The following is a 19,063-nucleotide window of genomic DNA, read 5'->3' on the forward strand; positions in this document are numbered from 1 at the left end:
CCAGTAGACATTGCTTTGTTTTAAGTGGACACACGTAAAAAGAAGTTGGAAAGTCTTGAATTATTGTTAAAAAAGAAATTCATTAACATTTGATCACTTAATTCATCTTAATTAGGACTTTTCATTTTGTTGACCATTTCAGGTCAGGTCAAGGAGGTCATCTGTTACACTTCTGTCACTCCTGCGTCTGTTGAATTTTATTTTTTTTAAATCCTTCTCCGAGCCTGTGATGAGGAAGTCAATATTTACTGGAACAGCTGTGCAGTTATGCGTCAAGAGTGTAACTGGCTCATGCTAAGAAGTCAACAAAGAGTGCATATTTTCAATATTCTTTATTGAATGAAGCAGCACAAAAATTACAAATGTTTACAGAGTACTTTTACTTCAAATTGTACAAAATGTAGTTGTACCAAAGAAAATGTCTAAGTGATATTTGCTAAATTAAAAGGTTCATTGTGCAAAAAACAAAAAATAAGACATAGTGTTATTGACCTTGGGTAATACTATAGTTAAGAAATGCTGACCTCTTAAAAAAAGAAGTAAAAAAAAAAAAAGACCAAGCCTACTGTCCTGCTTGACAGCATTTGTAGTCGTTTTAATGTTTAAGAACTAGCCGCATGTTCTTCTCAAACCAAAAGTTGTGAGACCTGTTGTCAAAAAATAGAAATTCTCAATCTTCCTTTGCATGAAAATTATCATAAGATCAACGTTCTCACAACTGCCTTTGCATTTCAAACTTCAAGCTTCAGGTTTCATAAAAAGGAAAACTGCGAATGGCCTTTGACCAACAGAAAACCAAAGTTGTTTTGACACATGGCATTATGATATAAACATTACTGGAAGACTAAGTTGTGTGTTTATAGCACTGGTGAAATTATGTGAGTGTTTTCTGCTGTAAATAGCAAAATAATATTATGAGCAACTGAACCACAAGATCTCAAGTCCTGTAGCAGAGAGAAAGAGTCCATCATACATGTTCATATGTCTGACTTTGTGCTTCTGCTTCTGAATTTGAATGTGTGTGTGTGTGTGTGTGTGTGTGTTTAGGAGTGACTGTGCATTTTGACGTGAGCTTGTGGGTCCCTCTGACTCAGTGCTTCCTGCCCTTAGACAGGTAAGACAGAGGCGTCAGACAAACTGTGTGCGCACACCATAGAGAAGTGCTTCTGGTGGTCATGGCAAGTTTGTAGAAGTTAATACTGCTGGCAATGCAGTGCTAGTCTAGGCACAGGGTTAGCCTCCTTTCCTGCTGGCCTGCCACCTCTGGCCTCTGGAGTTGGAGTGAGGGGTGGCACATTGAGCCAGGATCATCCAGCTCAGGCAGGACTTCAGAAATCAACTAGAGGCTGGTTCTTTCCTCTGATGCTGGAGCATGTCTGTCACGCTCACTATGTCCTCCTCTGGGACCTTGGAAGAGGAAAGTTGAAGCAGTATTAATAGATTTTTTTGACAGAACAAGCAGCAAACACAACATCACCTTATAAAGTTGATATGGTGAAGATGCTAGCAAGCAGTTGCCTATTTACACATCTAGCAGACATTGAACACCATTTGCATTCATTTGGAGATGAATAAGTCCAATATTCACTGTCCTTTTAGCCTTTTAGCTATGTTTTTGGTCTACCCCAACTCCTGAGAAAAATAACAGATTCTTTAGCTGCTAAACTATGTTCACCAAGTAGTTGCCAACCGGGCACATCGTGTATACAGTAGGTTTATTAGAGCTTTCTCTGGAACAAGGTTAATAAGAGCTGTGAGAGTGGAGCCAGAATGAAAAATTGTGGATTTCACTCTTTGAATGCCACAAAACATACCAATTAGCTTTGCCGAAATGAGTCAAGTGGCAAAACATAACAGAACTAAATATATAACCAAAGTTGGAAAAACAGATTAGTGTTTTGCTATTTTTCTTTCCATGCCATTAACTGGAAATTCCCCTCGACTTTATGAAAGATAAAATGATTCTGACTAATTCACTGAAACATGAGCCAGACAGTGACCTCCCATCATGTTTCACATGTTCTAGTGACGTAGCTTTGTTTCATTCCGTGCAAGGAAATGGCCTCAACTACTTCTGTCAAGAGCTTTCTAAATGACCTCCATCCTTTTCATTCGTCCTCTTTACAATAATTTTGCTCCACTGATTTTTCCAACAAAATTATGGATTAATGAAAAGAAGGCTGCCCATAAACCTACGGATTAACAACTTGATAGGCTGTAAAACAGGCTGATAATATCCATCCATCATCAACTATAGAGCAGTGGATCTGATAAATCCAGATTTGCAAATCTGAAAGTAGTACTTAAACTAGTAAAAATGTTTGCAGTCTTTGACTGTTAAATTTTTCCTTTTTGGATTACAGATGTAATCATACCAAAAACTAATTATACAACACAGTTTTCTCTACAGTTTCTAATGACATTAAACATAACTATTTCACTATACTAACGATTGCATTTATTTACCAGGCATCTTGGAAGAAGTGGAATCTACTGTGAGGCCAGTTTATTAATGGTGTTTGCTATTATCGTGCCCGTCTAGTCCCACCCAGTACTGGTAATCATAGAACTCCACAGAAACGAAGAGAAGCTCAATGACTTGCTAGACTGCATGATACAGCTATGAAAAGTAAGTTACACGTTCATTTCCACAAAAGTAATTCATCACCAGTGCACACTCCCTACAGAAAAAGGTTTTAGATTTCATTCTATTTAACCTAATTTGGTTTGAGAAACCCCTTTCACCCTAACCCAGAAATGTTAATGGCTAGGGCATAGTGACGAGAAAGAGACAGAGCCTTCTACTTAAGGCTCTAAGATCAGTCAGCAGTTACAGACTCAAGGTGAAACCACTAAAAAGTCTACATAACCCAGATATGATTGGACATTTGAAGAGACAACAGTTTTCTCATCTCTTGACAGCGGAAGGATGCTTATAAATAATGAATCCATCATAATGATGTAGGAGGGAAATTTGGCTTCTACTTGGTAAGTAGCATTCTGCGATAAGTTTCTGGGTAGAAACTAGCAAATGAACCAGATAAACTCTTCTTGGTAGATAACACAGATGGCAGAAGTTGCTGACTAAGTTGACTGACAGACACTCAAATCAACCATTGTTTGGTAAATGGGAAAACAAAATCAAAACTAGCATCGAGAAGCCACGTAGTAACTGTGATCAGTTTCAGCATCACATACATATAATCATACGATAGAAATTTGCATATGGCAAAAAAAAACCACAGTTTATTACAGATATACTGAGATTTAGTTCAATTACTTCTCGCTGAAAAAGATTTTAACATTAGGCGATGCATTAACCTGTTACATCACGATGGCTGGGAGAACACTTAATTTGACAGATCTTTAGTATTATTTAAACAGTTCCATAAATCCTCTCTATACATTCCTCATAAAAACTGCACTGACAAGTTAATAATGTACTGATATTGTTCACAACTAAGTGTATCTGACACAAATCATTATCTGTTTCTAAATTAACTTGGACATTAAGGACAACTTTATACCTTTCTTTCGATTCATTTGGTTACCACAAACAGACATGCTTTAATGCAAAGACTCAAAATGAGGTGAGATGTTAAAAATGCTTGCCAAACCTGAAATCTTTACATATGTGGGCTAAGAGTTTATTTGAGTCACAAATGTATTGAGTTTCAAGTTTTCACTTCCATGACAATGATGGTGGTGGGCTAACTAATGACGTGAAGATGTTGGACTTACTAGAGCATGGTCGAAGCTGAAGGTGCTTATGTAATAGGCAGAGATGTCGCTGTCAGCCAGAGGCTGAGATATCTGGGCAACTATACCACACTCATCTAAAAACACAGGGAGGGGGGGGATACACTGAAATTAGTACCGCAGTCATTAAAAGATGTAATTCTGCCAAATGTAACATATTTTAATTGCATAGTAAAAGTGAACATGCATGTGAATTAAACTTACTACTGACTACGAGTACAAGAAATCTAATGGAAAGACACAAGATAACAGAACTAACACCCCTGGTGGTCCCATTCACAGGTTTTATGCAAAAATAACAAAATCCCTTACATAGCTTCCACCCCAGCTGATAAAATAATTAATAATGTATTACAAAATAAATAAATCACAGAAAAAACACACATTTAACGCCGACTTCAAATCACCTGAGTGCTATTTTCAATCTCTTATTAACAGCAGACATAAGGTTTTATTTAAAGATGCTGGTACTATAGACTGCAGTCTATAGCGTCTGCTCTGTGTCACAAGAAGATGCTGCCAGTGCAAATCATTGACAAGTTTTTACAGGCATTGTGAAACCACGTGATTAACATCCTTTACTTGCTCTGTATGATGCTATTTAGATGTTTACATATACTGAATGACACTGAATTATTATGTTTTGAGCTATTTAGAAGGGAGTGTCCTTACCAAACCCTAGCGGTTGTCCCCCGATGCGGACCATTCTCCACAGCTCCCCAGACGAGCTGGTGAAAAGTAGATCCGCAGGAAACCTAGAGCACAAAGATCAAGCACTGATTTCTACCAAGCAACAAAGTGCAAACATGCACAAGACCATTTCAGACACAGACAGGAGAATACCCTCTTATAACTGCTTGCAAAGACAGACACACACCAGAACACCTGCAAAGCAATGACCCAACAAAAAAAGGGCAAAAATGAAGCAAATGCATTAAAAATGTTAAACAGAACAGAGTATCATCATAGAGGTGTTACGGCTCAAACACAGTTGTCAAACAACATCAGGACTAGGGTAACCTGTACATGAGAAGAAGCATCAAGACACAAAACTAGCCTTTGACTTCCTTTACTAACCCAAACCAGCTCTTACTGCAAGTCATTAAATTAAAACTGCTGAATGCCGTTTATTTATTTGTCCTGTTCAGTGCAGTTTGTGCCATTGCAGCGTTTGAATGGAGCACAAGCGCACATTATTAAAGGTGGACTGAGTCAGTGTAAGCAATCAAGAATCCTTACTGTCTCTGCGCCTCAGTGTCCATCACGAGTGAGATGTAGCCATCAATGAGGGAGAAAGAGAAGAACTTGATGCAGTCCAGGCCCTGGCTGGGAGATGACTGTGCATCCTCTTTAGGACTGTAGTGGAAATGACACATTGAGTCAGACATTAGAGACATTGACTTAAATAAATAATAATAAACACATCAGGTCACACTTAGTTGTCAAGAATGGGGAAAAAAAAAGTCAAGGAGAGAACAGTTATTCAAAAGGAATAAAAACATTCCAGTTATATGAAGTGTTTCTCCCTCACATGGCTTGTAAATTCAAGTTTTTGGATTAAAAAGAAAATTAATCAAAAACACGTTAAAATTTGAAAACTGAAAAAAGAAAGCAAGAAAAAACAAACAAAAACAATCTTGTATGGAATTTTGCCTTCACAATAATCCCTTATGCTTTCAGTATCTGGGCTTACGCGCATCTCACACTCAAGTTTTCAGAAATAACATCTGTGCACTGTAAACCCATGTGAAATAATTACCCGTGTGGCCTATCTGCCATGTTTAATATAAAACCTGCAAACATTACAAGCCAGTGATCTGTCCACTTTGGATCACGTGCTGCCACCTTGTGGTTTAGAGAGTTACTGCAGCAACGGGAGCAAGCAGCGCTCTCACCTGCTGGAATAAAAGAGGACGTCGATGAGTATGGTGGCAATGGATGGCAGTGTGTCCGGGTCCAGAGACATGACACAGAAATGGTTCTGAGGGATCAGCACCGGGTGAACTGTAGGCTTGATGGCTGGAAGAGCAAGAACAGTGTTAGTTTGTAAGAACAGCTGAGCCGGCGGTTTGCAAAATGAAAGCTTAAACAACAGAGGTACTGTTCATAGTTTTCAGTGTTATGTTTCTTATATTTTTCTATTGAATAAATAATGTTTGGAGACATTTCCTTGGCATACACTGTCTATCTATACCATTTCAATTCAAAATAAAGTAGGGTTACTCCAAACAATGACAGAGGGGTTGTTTTTTTTGAGTTTTAGAGTAAATCAGTGGATCTCCATCTTGTGGCATTTCAACTCATTCAACTGTTTTACAACATTGTGTGGTTGAATTTGGCTATAAGCCCAAACACAGCTTAGAAAAGGAGTTTTTCTCCTTGATCAGTGGTTTCAAAGTGTGACACACTGACTTTGAAACTCTCTGTCCTGTCAAGTTTTCACAACTGCATTTTATCTTCTCATTCAGATGAAAGTCGTGAAAGTCGTCACTACTGTGGCTACAGTTTGTCAAGTCAGTGCAGGTTGAATTTTGCACAACACAAACGCACAGCAAATGGGTGAAAGGTTTCCAAACCAGTCTTACATATACACTACTCACAAAAAGTTAGGGATATTCGACTTTCAGGTGAAATTTATGGAAAATGGAAAAAGTTCATGCGACAGTGATATTATATCATGGAAGTAGGGCATTTAAGTAGAAACATGGAATGGTCATTTCTTCATTTTAAACAATTTATTGAAAGAAAAGCTAACAACAGTGGTAGGTATACCACAACAAAAAATGTTCAGTGTCTCAATAAATTGGGATGTGGCCAAAGGACGTCCACTCCTCTCCTTTCTGTGACTCTTCCAGTCTCTGTATCACTGTTACAACCTCCTGATGACACTCTGTGACCCTCTAAGCTCAGTGAACACCTCCGTCTGAGGACTTCCTGTTTGAAGCCTCGCAATGGCGAGGTGCTGCTGATCAATTGTTAGGTGTCGTCTTGGTCTCATGATGTCAGAATGTGAACAGCATGATGAGGAGGACTGTTTAAATACCAATTCTAACTGAAGCAGGAAATGTATTGGTCGATTCATGGATCAAACCTGTTGTGAATTTTGCTGTTAAGCTTCTTGTTAGAGAACAGCAACTTGTGCAAAAAGTACTGAAACACTGAACAGTTGGACATGTGCATTCAAAGGTTTAGAGAAGGTCACATTAAGTTCACCTGGAAAGGTTAGAATGCATTTTAGGTTCATCCCTAACTTTTTGTGAGTAGTGTATATTAGGTTAAACAACAACATAAGGTTTTTCTTAGATGCTGACAGGAAGCTGACATCTTTCAGATGCAAACATAAGAAAGATTGTGAAAGAGGAGACAAGTTTTCAGCCTGTCCTGCCCTTGTTGTACAGCACGTCCTGTACTTCATGGTGATGTAAAAATAACTTAATGAAAAGGACACAGTAATTCGGTGCAGTTCAAATGTTCCTTTACGTTTGAAACCGAGTGTGGACCTGCCCTGTTTGCATTGTTTCATTATATTATGTCATATACTGTATTGTTTGTTTAAGTCAAGCGTGGCTTTGTAAAGCACATTAGATGTCCTGGAACTTCAGGTTCCTCTTGCTGGAGTATAAATATATATTTAATTTCATTCTTCAAAATGACGCACAAAATGCCAGCATTGGCATGAATTAACTACAGGCAAGAACTCCTGCTTCTGTAACTTAATATTCCATGCTTAGGATGCATTTTCTTATGCATTAATAATTTTTTCCTTCTCTTCCGAGCACTGTGGCAGCACCACTGATTGCAAAATAATATCATGGAGGAACAAAAATGCTCTCAGAACTCACACTGGGTGCATTGATGCACTTCAACACTTGTTTTGTTGTAGTTGAATCATTGCTTTTGTCCACAGTTTGATTACAGAGCACGAGCAACATAATCCTGATGCCTGTTTTACACAGTTTTAGAGGGGAAACACCTGGTTACCTGATGGCTTATAACTTAAAATTAGCTTGTGCTACATTTTTGGTTTCTGAAGTGATCATTCAACAGCATTTATTTTCTGCAACAAATGTGAAATGTGAAAAGGCGACAGTTGTGCCTTTTTTTTTTTTTTTTTTACTGTATATAAATATATAAAGTAGTGGTACAATAATAGAAGATTCATGTTTAAACCATACGCTTGCATGTGCTGTATGTCTGCTGTATCTGTTAAATGTGACTGCCTTATGTAAAGTTACAGAAAGGTTATTCTATCTTAGTAAGCAGAATGCCAGAGTGACCTCTGTTTCTCATGCAGCGGTTTTTTTAGACTAGTCTTCTAAACAGCGGTTTTAACTGATCTATCTGATATGTGACCTGTGACTGAGATCACTTCCTATGTAATGAAACTATCTCCACTTAATACAAAGAACCTGAGGGTGGCGCTAGTGGGTCTTAACGCCATCCTCTGAGACGATCAATGTCTGTGAGGTAAATGAGTGCATACTAAACAGCACTGTGAACTTTACCTTCTTTGCCATTCTTCTGGAGGCCATTGGAAACATCCTGGCAATGCATAGGGACAGACTCTCCTCCCACCTCCTTGTAGATATTGAACTCCTCCTCCAGTGTGCTGATGACTACAGCCAAGTCTTTCTCTCTCACCTACACAACACAAATGTGGAAGATAAAAATCGATTGTGAGACATTTTGAAGCACTGTGAAATATGTATAAACGTCTCGATCAACATTCTATCTATGTGCAGATAGTCTACAACGAGTTCATTTGCCATACAAGGTCAGTATATGTCATGTCGGTTCAGGGCATAACACTGGCTCACTTTAAGGGAACGCTCGAGCTCAAAGAGCGTGTCGAACATTAATATACTTGCTGACACAAACGTCTGTCAAGGTGTTATCTATTTTTGCCCACTTAACACTTTCACATGTAATACATCAACTAACTTTTTAGTGCCCTCAGCTCTGTTGGGAATTAATTTCTTAACTGCAAAGTTGGTGAGTGGACAAAATGCAGACACTGTGGCTTCTTTTGTTTGGCCGAGCTTAGTAGGTGAAAGGCTTTACTGCAAGATTAGAGGTCCGGATTTTTTTTTTTTTTTTTTCCCATACATCGAGAAAATTGCTCTAGATGTCTCTAAATTATACAGCAGTGATCTTTCATATTAACAAGATACTTGTGAGTGCTGATTAGACTGGAGTGTAATTAAGTGGAGCGAAAGCTAGAAAAGTAAAACGAATTAAGTAGATGGGACAAACCAGGATAAAGTCGGTCTGATAAGTGGAGAGCATGAAGACAGAGACATGCTGCTGGGCCAGAGGGGCGATGACCGACTTGGCGATCTTGGTCACGCCAACTGCCTGCGAGCTGCTGGAGGCGTTGCCATTGGAGACCACGTTGAGTGGCAGCCAGATGGAGCTTTCTACCTTGAGATGCTCTGAGGCCTGGAGCTCTGAGCGGGGTCAAGAAGAGAAAAGTTGGTCTGTGAGTCAGTGGGCATACGTATAGTATGCATGACTTTATGATGATGTATCATAGTGCTACTGGGTTGAATTATGGGAAATGTAGGATGCAGTGTTTTTGGAACTTGACCCATAGTAAGGACTAAAAACAGATTATCTCAGCCTTTGCGCCACCAATTTTGAGAATTAGTTTTTTGTCTCTTGCAATTCCCAAATCTTTATGGGAGTGCAATACTGCGATACTTAAGTACCCCTTTAACTGTCGACTGACCTTCAAATCACAGGTTGCAGTTTACATCCAAGTCTGTCCAGACCCAAGATTAGTGTCACCAACTCAGTATCCATCCAAATGTGAAATATGGTCACAGTCACTCTTTCTGTTCCCGAGTTTTGGGGTAGAATAACGGCCAGAAAAGTGTCCTTGCAAAACATTATGACGTCACTGTGAAGCTGACCTTTATATAGAAAATGTCCTCATTCCATCATTTTATTCTATTACACTAATTATGACAACATTTCACACAAATGTCTATGAATTCCAGTCACTGCCGAAAATGGTGTTGTGACACCATGGCCTTTGACTATCAAAATCTAATCAGTTCATCCTTGAGTCCAAATGGACATTTATGTCAAATTTGAAGAAGGTAACACACAGACAGAAGGAAGGACAAACGGTGGGACTTGTTTGGACTAATTTAATTATTTCATTAAACATTTGTGTGAAATTGTGTCATAAATAGCATATGAATTCTGAAATTATGGCCATTATTATAAGAAATTTCCTCCTCATATATCGAGTTCACAAGAACTGGATGGCCATACAACCCCAAAAACATGACAGTCTTGAAAAAAAAAAAAAAAAAAAGTCAGAATACCCCAGACACAGCAAAAATGCAACAGGGAAGAGGAAGAACAGTCACTTGCTAAAACAAACCACAAGGGCTGTGACAGATGCACTGTATACAGTCTATAGGAGACTGACATGCTAGCAACATTTCTAAAGCAACTACAATAGTGCTTTCATAACTTCAAAGTAAAAGCCCCTTTTCAATGAAGTGTCCAATAGCCACACCTCATCACAATTTTATGTTACCAGTGATGCATCTTGATGTTCATGAAGGTGAAAACTATGAGACAGCTTTAAGTAACAATTTCCTCTCGTTTGCTGCACAGTTTAACGCACACACACACACACACACACACACACACTTCCTCTACCCCACCTTCTGTCTCTTCCTGCAGCAAGCAGACCTAAAACATCCCTGCTATTTATACTGCACACTGACACAAGTAAAACCTAGGCCGAGGAGAGGCCAGCAGCACCTACACCAGCACGGCATACTTGGCCACAGAGTGTGACCTGATACAAATGCATTTATGCGCTCAGACGCGAGGCTCATCGAAGGTGGTACGAGGGGTTCGTCCAGGGTGATCCCTCAGACGAGGCTGTGACGGCCAAAGCTAAAATATAAAAGCAGGATATTTCACTCCATGTCTCACAAAAAAAGCCTCAAGCGGGAGCTGGCAGCCATCTGGGAAACAGGTGTCGAAACAGGAAGTAAACAAGAAGCTGAAAGACAGAGATACTGGCTTGAAAACTTAGGGAGGTGCGCACCCCAACTGTTTATGAGTGTCACATTAATAACAGGTCTAAATCATGAATACATTAATAGCTTCCTAGCTATTCATAGACTGCTCCACTAGTACGACGGAGCAAAGAACTCCTGAATGCTAAGTAGGAGAGAAAACTTTATTCATTTTCTTTTTTTTTTGCAGTTTTCAGATCTTCATTTAAAGTTTCAAATCTTCAGAGGAGGCATGGAACCTTTTAGCTGTGGTTTCATTACTATTCAGCTAACTAAAAACACTACCAAATGGTGTCTACCTCCTGCTGTGAATACTCCTTTTTTCTTTACTCCCCTTCAAAGAGCCACTGTTCTGGTTGGCATAATGTGTCACAGACGGCCCCATGTGGCTTCGGTACACCAGCTTTCACCTCTTAAAATAGGCACTCAGATAGAAGGAGAGCGAAAGAGACAGGGAGAGAAACAGAGCACCCGCAGGCGATATATGTCTTCGAACTACATCTGTGTAAAAGGACCAGACTAAAAGGCTAAACTGCATGCAGACAGCACTCTTATGTCAATCAACCCTCCGTCTGTGATGCTTTCCACATAAGGGATGAGAGAGGCAACAGGTCTAACAGTGCTGTGCAGATTTTCAGACTCACTTTTTCTCATTCCAGAAGTTAACTTAGGCAAATCTGCAGTCTATTGTTAAAGGGAGTTAAAAAAAAAAAAAATTGAAGTCTGCTTTATTTAAACTGAAGGGACTTATTTTTGCATAAAAACTGAGTTGCACAGTTTATTTTCGAGATCATATGGTCACATATACGCCCATCCGACCTTGTGAAGTCTGTGAAGGGAACAAGGAAGGAAGGAAGTAACATTAGACTGGTAAAACAACAAAGTGCTGTGGCCCAGTTCAAGACAACACACGAGCTACTACCTTAGCATGTTTTAAACTTAGTGGTATGTTCATGCAGAAAGTGACACAATTTGCCTGATTTTTGGAAACTGGACTCTGAAGAGGATACTCACAACTCATAAATATTGAACGAAATAGTTGACATCGCCATGAAAACAAACAATAAAGTACAGAAGCTTTATTATTTTGCTTTCTCTTTATTAAATGAGCACCCCCACAATTTCAATAAAGTTGGAGGAAGTCAAGATTTCCTCATTTTTAGTCACCATTATAGGTCAAGCTCCAAAATAGCCGCTTAAGTTCCCACAATGCAAATCCATCCAGCATCTTTTCTAGGCCTTCCTTGCGTAGTAAATGTGTTTGTCAAAATCCATACCCCCCTTTTGTAACACCCAGGCCAAGATAACCCTGATGACATCACCGGGGGCCTATTGTAGACTTGACAAAGCTCCTCCAGAGCCACAAAAGAGATTATACAACTGTTTTCACAGGCTGAATAGTACTGCCTGTGACTAGTAAGCTGATCTTGAAGTGTAAAATTAGTGTGTTTCCCCTTTATGTTTCTAAATTGGACATTGGCAGTAGCTTCAATAAATCTTCTTTTGGTTGACGTCCACTAGTGCATGCCTTGCATCATTTTCAGTTCTGTAGAAAAGTCAAGGTACATTCATTTCCCGTATTCTAGCTGCCAAACAATATACTAGAAAGATTAGAACATGCTTAATGGTTTCATTATATAGTGTACAGTTGGGGGTAGAGTGATCAGAGTGTGGTGGGACAAACCCCTGCCTGGTAAGTGATGAAAGGTATTTGTGCACAAGGATGTTTTACCTTTGAATCCTTCCTCGTCAAGGACGACGGTGTAGTTCTCTGGTGTCTCCGTCAGACTAAAAAACTTACATCTGAAACAAGAGAGGAAGCACAGATGAAGAGAGACAAGGGGTTGGAAATTGAAAAAAAAAAAAAAAAAGAAAGGCAGATGATAAGAGACAGAGAGGGAAGAGAAAGAGAGTAAAGTAATTGTGTTATTCATCTGAATTGTCAGGTTTTCGTCAATTCAACAGTTACCAGGAACCAAGCAAAGAGGGTTCTCTGGAATTTGCACTGGTTTCATGTGTGGTTGTCACTCAATTAGCACAAACCCAAGCTCAGCGTTATGCCAGCATCACTCCTTTGTCTATAGCAAATGGTGGGTAACATACCAAACTGGGGCACTGCTTCAGTTACCAACTGCTGAATATCAAGTTTACAACTGGCTGAAATGTCGCTGCACCACTACCATCCAGATCCAGATCTGCATTTTGCAGGCTTTGAGTCTTCCACCATTTTTGATAGTTACTTTTGCTGCCACCTTGGTTAAATATTTGAAAAGACAATGCAGTTTATCCCACTGATAAAGCCCACTGAGGTTAAAAATGTCCAAAGAAAAGAAGAGAAAAAAAAAAAAAAAGCTGGTATCATGTTGCTCTCTACAAGACTGAACCTTTAAGTTCCTTGATTACAATTTACAATCCTTTCTCTCGCCACTGGTATTTGCATCTTCATCAGGCTTGGGGCCAAAAGCATTTGCTTTGAAAGGCTGTTGCTCTGTCTGGACACAGTGTTCAGTTCTATTAAATGTTGCCTTTGTGAAAGAAGGAAGTAGGCCCATGGGATTTGGTACTGGTTGAGGACAGAACTGGGTGGTGAATCAGCTTGTGAGACTAATATACTTTGAAATCAAGTTTCTGTATTGGAGAAATGTTTTACATTTTCTTGTTCTGAATAGAAAGAAATACCTTTGGCAAGTGTAACAGCACAAACATGGAAACTAGGACGGAACTGAGTCATTAGACAACCTGGAGGAAGAGAGAACTAACAACTGTGTCACCCTGTAGGTGGACTTGCCCCATAGCCTCATCCTCAATTTGACATCAATGGCAACTTTGACAAGCCTGTGTTCAATCTTCATTGGCCAGTCCAGACCTAAGGCATTTTTTAAACTTTCAGTACTCTCTAAACTCAAACCCCTGAGTGCTTCAAGGTTGAGGCTGTTGTGACCTTTTCGTTCTCTGGAGAAGATCTGTTCCTGACAACCTGACAGTTGGGAAGGTGGGAGGGCTTATTCAGGTGTGCAGGGTTCTTGAAGTACAAGTCGAGTTAATTTTCATGTTAGGTGACTGGAGCACTTCCAAGAATAGCACGAAGCATAAAGTTATCCTCGTTGAATCATGAGTATAAAAGAGGAGCAACTGCATTAGAGAATATTTGATTCTTTGATAAAAACTCAAACATAGCGGCTTTAGACTGAAATTACCATTGAAATCATTTTGGTAGAGGGAAGATACAAGTAATTTCTACATGGATGAGCTCTCTTTGTTTTCTCTAAATCCCAAAACGGAAGCGCAACATATTCGTGTTTTCTTAAAACATCCCTGTGGTGATACACCTTCCTCTTCCTCTGCTTATCAGTCAGCTGAGGCTATTACAGTAGAGGCCTGAGCGAGACCGCCAAACTCCTGACTCAGCAAAAAGTAATCCCTGCCATGAGATGGGACAATCACCCCACTGAGAAACAAAGGGAGAGACAGTGAGAGAACACTGTAATACTAACTATCAGCTGTGCTAGCAAGCTCAGCAAGCCCATTGTGTTATAATACCCCCCCCCCATTTCCTGTTGACCCTTCACCTTCCCCAGCTCGCAGTTTCCTGCAGGTAGCCACTGCCAAGCATCTATCCTGCAAGTGAGAACGATCACATGTAGTGTGTTGTTGGACGACAGCTCTTATATTGCACCTGCAAGGCAGCCAAGGCCCAGCAACACCTCGGTTGTGTGTTGTCAAGCAACCTGAGGGAAATCCATCTATAGGGCAACTGTGCTTGTTTGGTTTCCTGTTTGTGAAGCGCAGATGAGATGGCTTGTCTACACTTCATGAGAAAATACTGACAAGCATGCTGGGAAATTAATTTGCCAGTAATTTTTTTTTTACAATCAATATTCAAATCCTCTTCATCGCTCCCACAGCCTAAGTTAGGTTGCTTTTGCTTACAATCAGTGGATCAATGGACTTGATATCTTTTGTTGCAAAAATACAGAATCACTTTCTTTTCGATTTCCTCTCTGCTCAACGAAAGTAAGATATTGTTATGTATCATTTAGTGGAACTTAGTAGAATAAATGTTGGACAAAAATGCAGGTCCAGGCACCCACCTAATGTACCCCGTGAACAAAGCTTTCTGTTCCATCTGTTCTTGTCTCTTCATCAACACATGAAGGGAAAAACAGACAAATGGAGGACAAATAGAACCCAAAGAAAACACAACATTTAAAGTTCTGGTTATGCTCAAACAGAACTAGTTTGTACGACATGTTGTTCAACCCTGTAAGAGACCAAATGTGCATAATTGTTCGGTCACAGCCGAAGGTGGAGTGGAAAGCCAGCCATAGGAGATGTAATATCATTTGAATATGGAGGTTGCAAGATGCATTGTTAGACAGTCTCAGTTGGAGGACATTGATAGTGTTGCATTTGGCTGCTCAAGTGACAGAAAACTGAAACCCACGGCTCCGTTCTGCCCTCCAAACACCAGGCCAGTCAGCTGGGTGTGAATGCCGGATTATCGGTTTTGAACAGTTACAGATATTTTCAGAGAGAACCCCAATTCCATAATCTATTGGAATTATTAAACATGCACAAGTGCTTTTATCTGCAATTTGAATATTCTTTTTGATTTTGGACTGTTGGTTAATTTGGGCTCTAAGTACTCAGGATGGGCTTTTTTCACCATTTTCTGACATTTCATAGACTCAGTGATTATTGACTAATCAGACATGTTTGTACAGCACTCCCCACCAGTGCCACATAGCCCGTGTGTGATCACTGGTGGTAATGAGTTCGAAAAACAATCTCCCTGTATTGAAGCGTGACATGAAGAGGAGGAGAAGGGAAATAACCAAAAGAGACGAGGAAGCAACAGGTAGAGCGGAAGCGGCCGAGTGGGGAAAATGGAAATCAAGCAAACAGGAGTCTGGACTTTGATCGAGCTGCACAAAGCAATGGGTGGTAGCGGCGGTGAGGGTCTCTGCAACTGATGCTCCAGCTGAGGAAACATGATAAGAGCGAAGCAAACTGATGTTGTTGAACTGTGAGGAGTTAACCTCCAGCTATCTCACCCCATCGTCTGAGCCATCAGCTACCTTCGCAGCTTCCTACAAACTGAGCTATAGAATTCTCACAGGCTCCTCTTTTTTCAGAACAATGAGGAGTTTTTTGGGTTTTTTTTTTTTTCTTCTAGAAATCCCAGCTTGTTGTTAGAGGGTGGGGGCTGGAGGGGGGCAGCCTTGTGTAAACGAGGGGAGCGAGAGCCCCCACCTTGACAGATCACTGAGGCAGACAAGTGGAAAACTCCCCATTGGGTTGCTGGCTCAGCTGAGGCATTGTTCCAACCCATGCTCTCGTTAGGGAGTCGCTGAAGAGAAGAAAGGAGGACTGTGTGGAGCCTGCAGGGCTGCATCCACAGTACAGTACGACCGATATATTGGGCTGATACTGGGCTCTGATTATTACCACACCCATAAACACAACAACTAAGGACAATGCAAGACCACAGACAGCTTGCTGGGCCATGCTCCATATTTCATTTGTGAGTAAAAAACATGGAAGGATTCAATCACGTCACTGGGTGTTTAATAGAGGTCGTTACATGGCTGATACAGACATGCATACGCTTTTTCAAGGGCGCATAACGATACACATACAAAATCCCACAATCATTCTCTATCGTAAAACCTCTCCATATCATTCCGGCACGTATTTAGTCTTATTTGTGGTCCGAACATTATTCTAAACCCTCAACCTGACCGAAAACTAATGCTCTCAATTTTCAGGGCGCTCTCTCATATCGTTATGCTCTTGAAAACATAGGATCTCAATATACTGTAAACATGACCTTCACAGATTAATAGTGTTGCTGATAGTAGCCGTGCTGTCTCTCATCGAATAAGGGCTCTTATTTCTAGACAAGGCAAAGTCTCTGACTACTTTCATCCTCTGCAGCGCAGGTGTCTTAATGTCTCAGTTGTGTCAGACGATGTTGGAGGAAAATAAACGTTCTTACAATCTGGGATGAGCCTGGCTCCTGGAAGTCATAACCTCCTTAAAATTCTGCTCAGGACTGCATTCAAATCACTTTGTGCACATTCTCAGGGAGTTGTTCTCTAATGAATAGCAGGGGCCTGAAAGAGGGAGATGTCTGAAACCGTTCGAGGCAATCAGGCTTGTTTTTCCTCCGTGAATGTTTTTTAGTCGCCATGAACTCAATCTTCTTCACCACTCCCCCAATCTGCATTGTCTATAGTTTGTCCAGACGGAACCATAATATAAAAGCAACCGCCGCTACAGAAAAAGAGCAGGAAATACGAGGCAAAAACACATCCACAGAGCGGTGTGATGACATAACTCCAAAGCATGCACAACAAACAGAAAAACAGACAAGGACTGCTAATCCAAGGAAGTGCAGCCTGCATGCTTTTTCTGGTTCACTATGGACTCAGCCTACTTGTTTTTTTCCCCGTGAGCTTCATAGAGCCTATTGAAATAAAAATGTACATTCACTCTGTGGTCAAACTTCCTGGCCTGAACCTTATAACTGCTAATGTACAGTACAGTGATTGTTGAAAGTCATCATGACACACTGTGTCTGGTATGGACATGTCAAAACCTACGGTATTGCCCAATACTCTGAGATAAATGAGTGCTGCTGGATGCAGCGAGGCGTGAACAGATGTGAGGCACTTGACAAACCTACATTTCTCTATGTCAGCTGACGCAAAATGGATAATAAATGTTTTTCAGGGTCATGCCCAAGTCATGCAGACATGGGCTAGTCCTGTTGCCTACTGATTATTAAAGGGCTGCTCTGTTGCTGATACTCAAAGGATCCTCACGATAAGCGAATCCACGAGGACAGTGTGATATCTACACTCGAGACGTCACACATCTTCCCCGATAGTGCAACTTCTTTCTGACTTGACCCGAGAGCAGAAGCTGACCCTGCATCACGGGCAGCTTTGAGACAGATGTTGAGCTCTTCTTCTAGCCGTGCATATGTGGGGCAGCCAGAGCAATAAACAATTACATAACAATGGGAGGATATCCAGGGATTAACTGAAAACTGGTACTAATGCCAACATGAGATCCGGATAATTTGCAAACTGGATGTCGGTCTTGGCAAAGGAGGTCAAAGGTCGGGTTTGTGCTGAGAAACAAGGTTCCACCAAAACACAGTGTATTGTACAGTGAGTGAAAAGCCATACACATACATTTTACAGGACTATAAAATTATGCATGTCAATGGGAATTCTGTGTAAACTATACTGCTGCAGGTTTTGGTGCACATAGAACATAAATCATTAGAAAACCTTACACAAATTTATATCATATCTTCGGCTCATGTGCTGTGATCTTTCCAATCAGTCATAAACTGATGTAATTCCTCACTGCTACATGCATTGCAGTATATCATTCATGGAGGCAGAGCAGGGCAAGCACAGGCAACACAGCCCAGGAAAGGCTCTGCCAAACAGTGAATGAGGAGACGCTGTGGGTTATCTCACATATCCGTACTGGATTACCAGGCTGATTCACCCCGGAGTGACACAAACATCTGAGCCCCGATCAGCGAGTCCTCTTACCGTGTCCTGTTCCGGAGAAATATCAGCTTAATCAGGGGGTGTGTGAAATTCACCAGCCCATTCTTGGATATGCTGGTGACCCGTAGTCTGTGGTCCAGTATGTGCAAGTCCATAATGTCGTTTGCGAGCAGTGCAGACTCCACTGTGTGTGTGCATGCGGCGGTACAAAAAAACGCCTCCCCTAGCTGAGTGATATCATTCAAATGTTAAATAAAGGCCTGGATGATGAGCATTGGCGACGAACACGACCAGCACGTCCCGCCGTGCGCGTCTCACAAGGCGAAAAACATCCGACGCAATCAGACTCCAGCCCCGCTGAACTACTGTATATTCAAATAAAAGGGAGGACAGCCCCACGCAGGACACGCCCCCTGCTCTTAAAGCAACAGCTTTATGATGCTGAGGGCCTCACACGTGCAGGGGATGGTCAAGTGTGAGTGTGCGAGCAGATCTTTAACCTTAAACCTTAACAATCGGTTTCTCCTTTAAGTAAAATTATGGTGGATGTAAAAAAAAACAACAACAAAAAACAGACCGAATGGAACCACAAGGAGCACATTTCTGAACTTATTTTTGAGATACTACCCCTACTGTCCAAGATCTGAAATGTTAAATATGTCACAGCATTATTTTTCGCAAGGCAATTCAAAGTGCTTCACAGGGACATAAAGCGCAATAAGAATTAAA

At 40.7% G+C, this 19,063-nt stretch overlaps 1 protein-coding gene across 1 annotated transcript; it reads right to left on the bottom strand.

The window, feature by feature from the left end:
- Nucleotides 1-356: 356 nt before the first annotated feature.
- castor1 (cytosolic arginine sensor for mTORC1 subunit 1) lies at nt 357-18,661 on the bottom strand. Its single transcript, XM_070833701.1, has 9 exons — nt 18,377-18,661; nt 12,535-12,605; nt 9,013-9,206; nt 8,265-8,400; nt 5,655-5,778; nt 4,999-5,115; nt 4,432-4,514; nt 3,742-3,836; nt 357-1,407 (listed from the first exon to the last, which is right to left on the bottom strand). Exons 1-9 carry the CDS (start codon nt 18,487-18,489, stop codon nt 1,336-1,338), a joined length of 1,005 nt encoding a protein of 334 aa, XP_070689802.1. The 5' UTR covers nt 18,490-18,661; the 3' UTR covers nt 357-1,335.
- Between the last annotated feature and the right edge of the window lie 402 nt (nt 18,662-19,063).

The sequence above is a fragment of the Pempheris klunzingeri genome, chromosome 7 (assembly GCF_042242105.1).
Source record: "Pempheris klunzingeri isolate RE-2024b chromosome 7, fPemKlu1.hap1, whole genome shotgun sequence".
NCBI lineage: Eukaryota > Metazoa > Chordata > Actinopteri > Acropomatiformes > Pempheridae > Pempheris > Pempheris klunzingeri.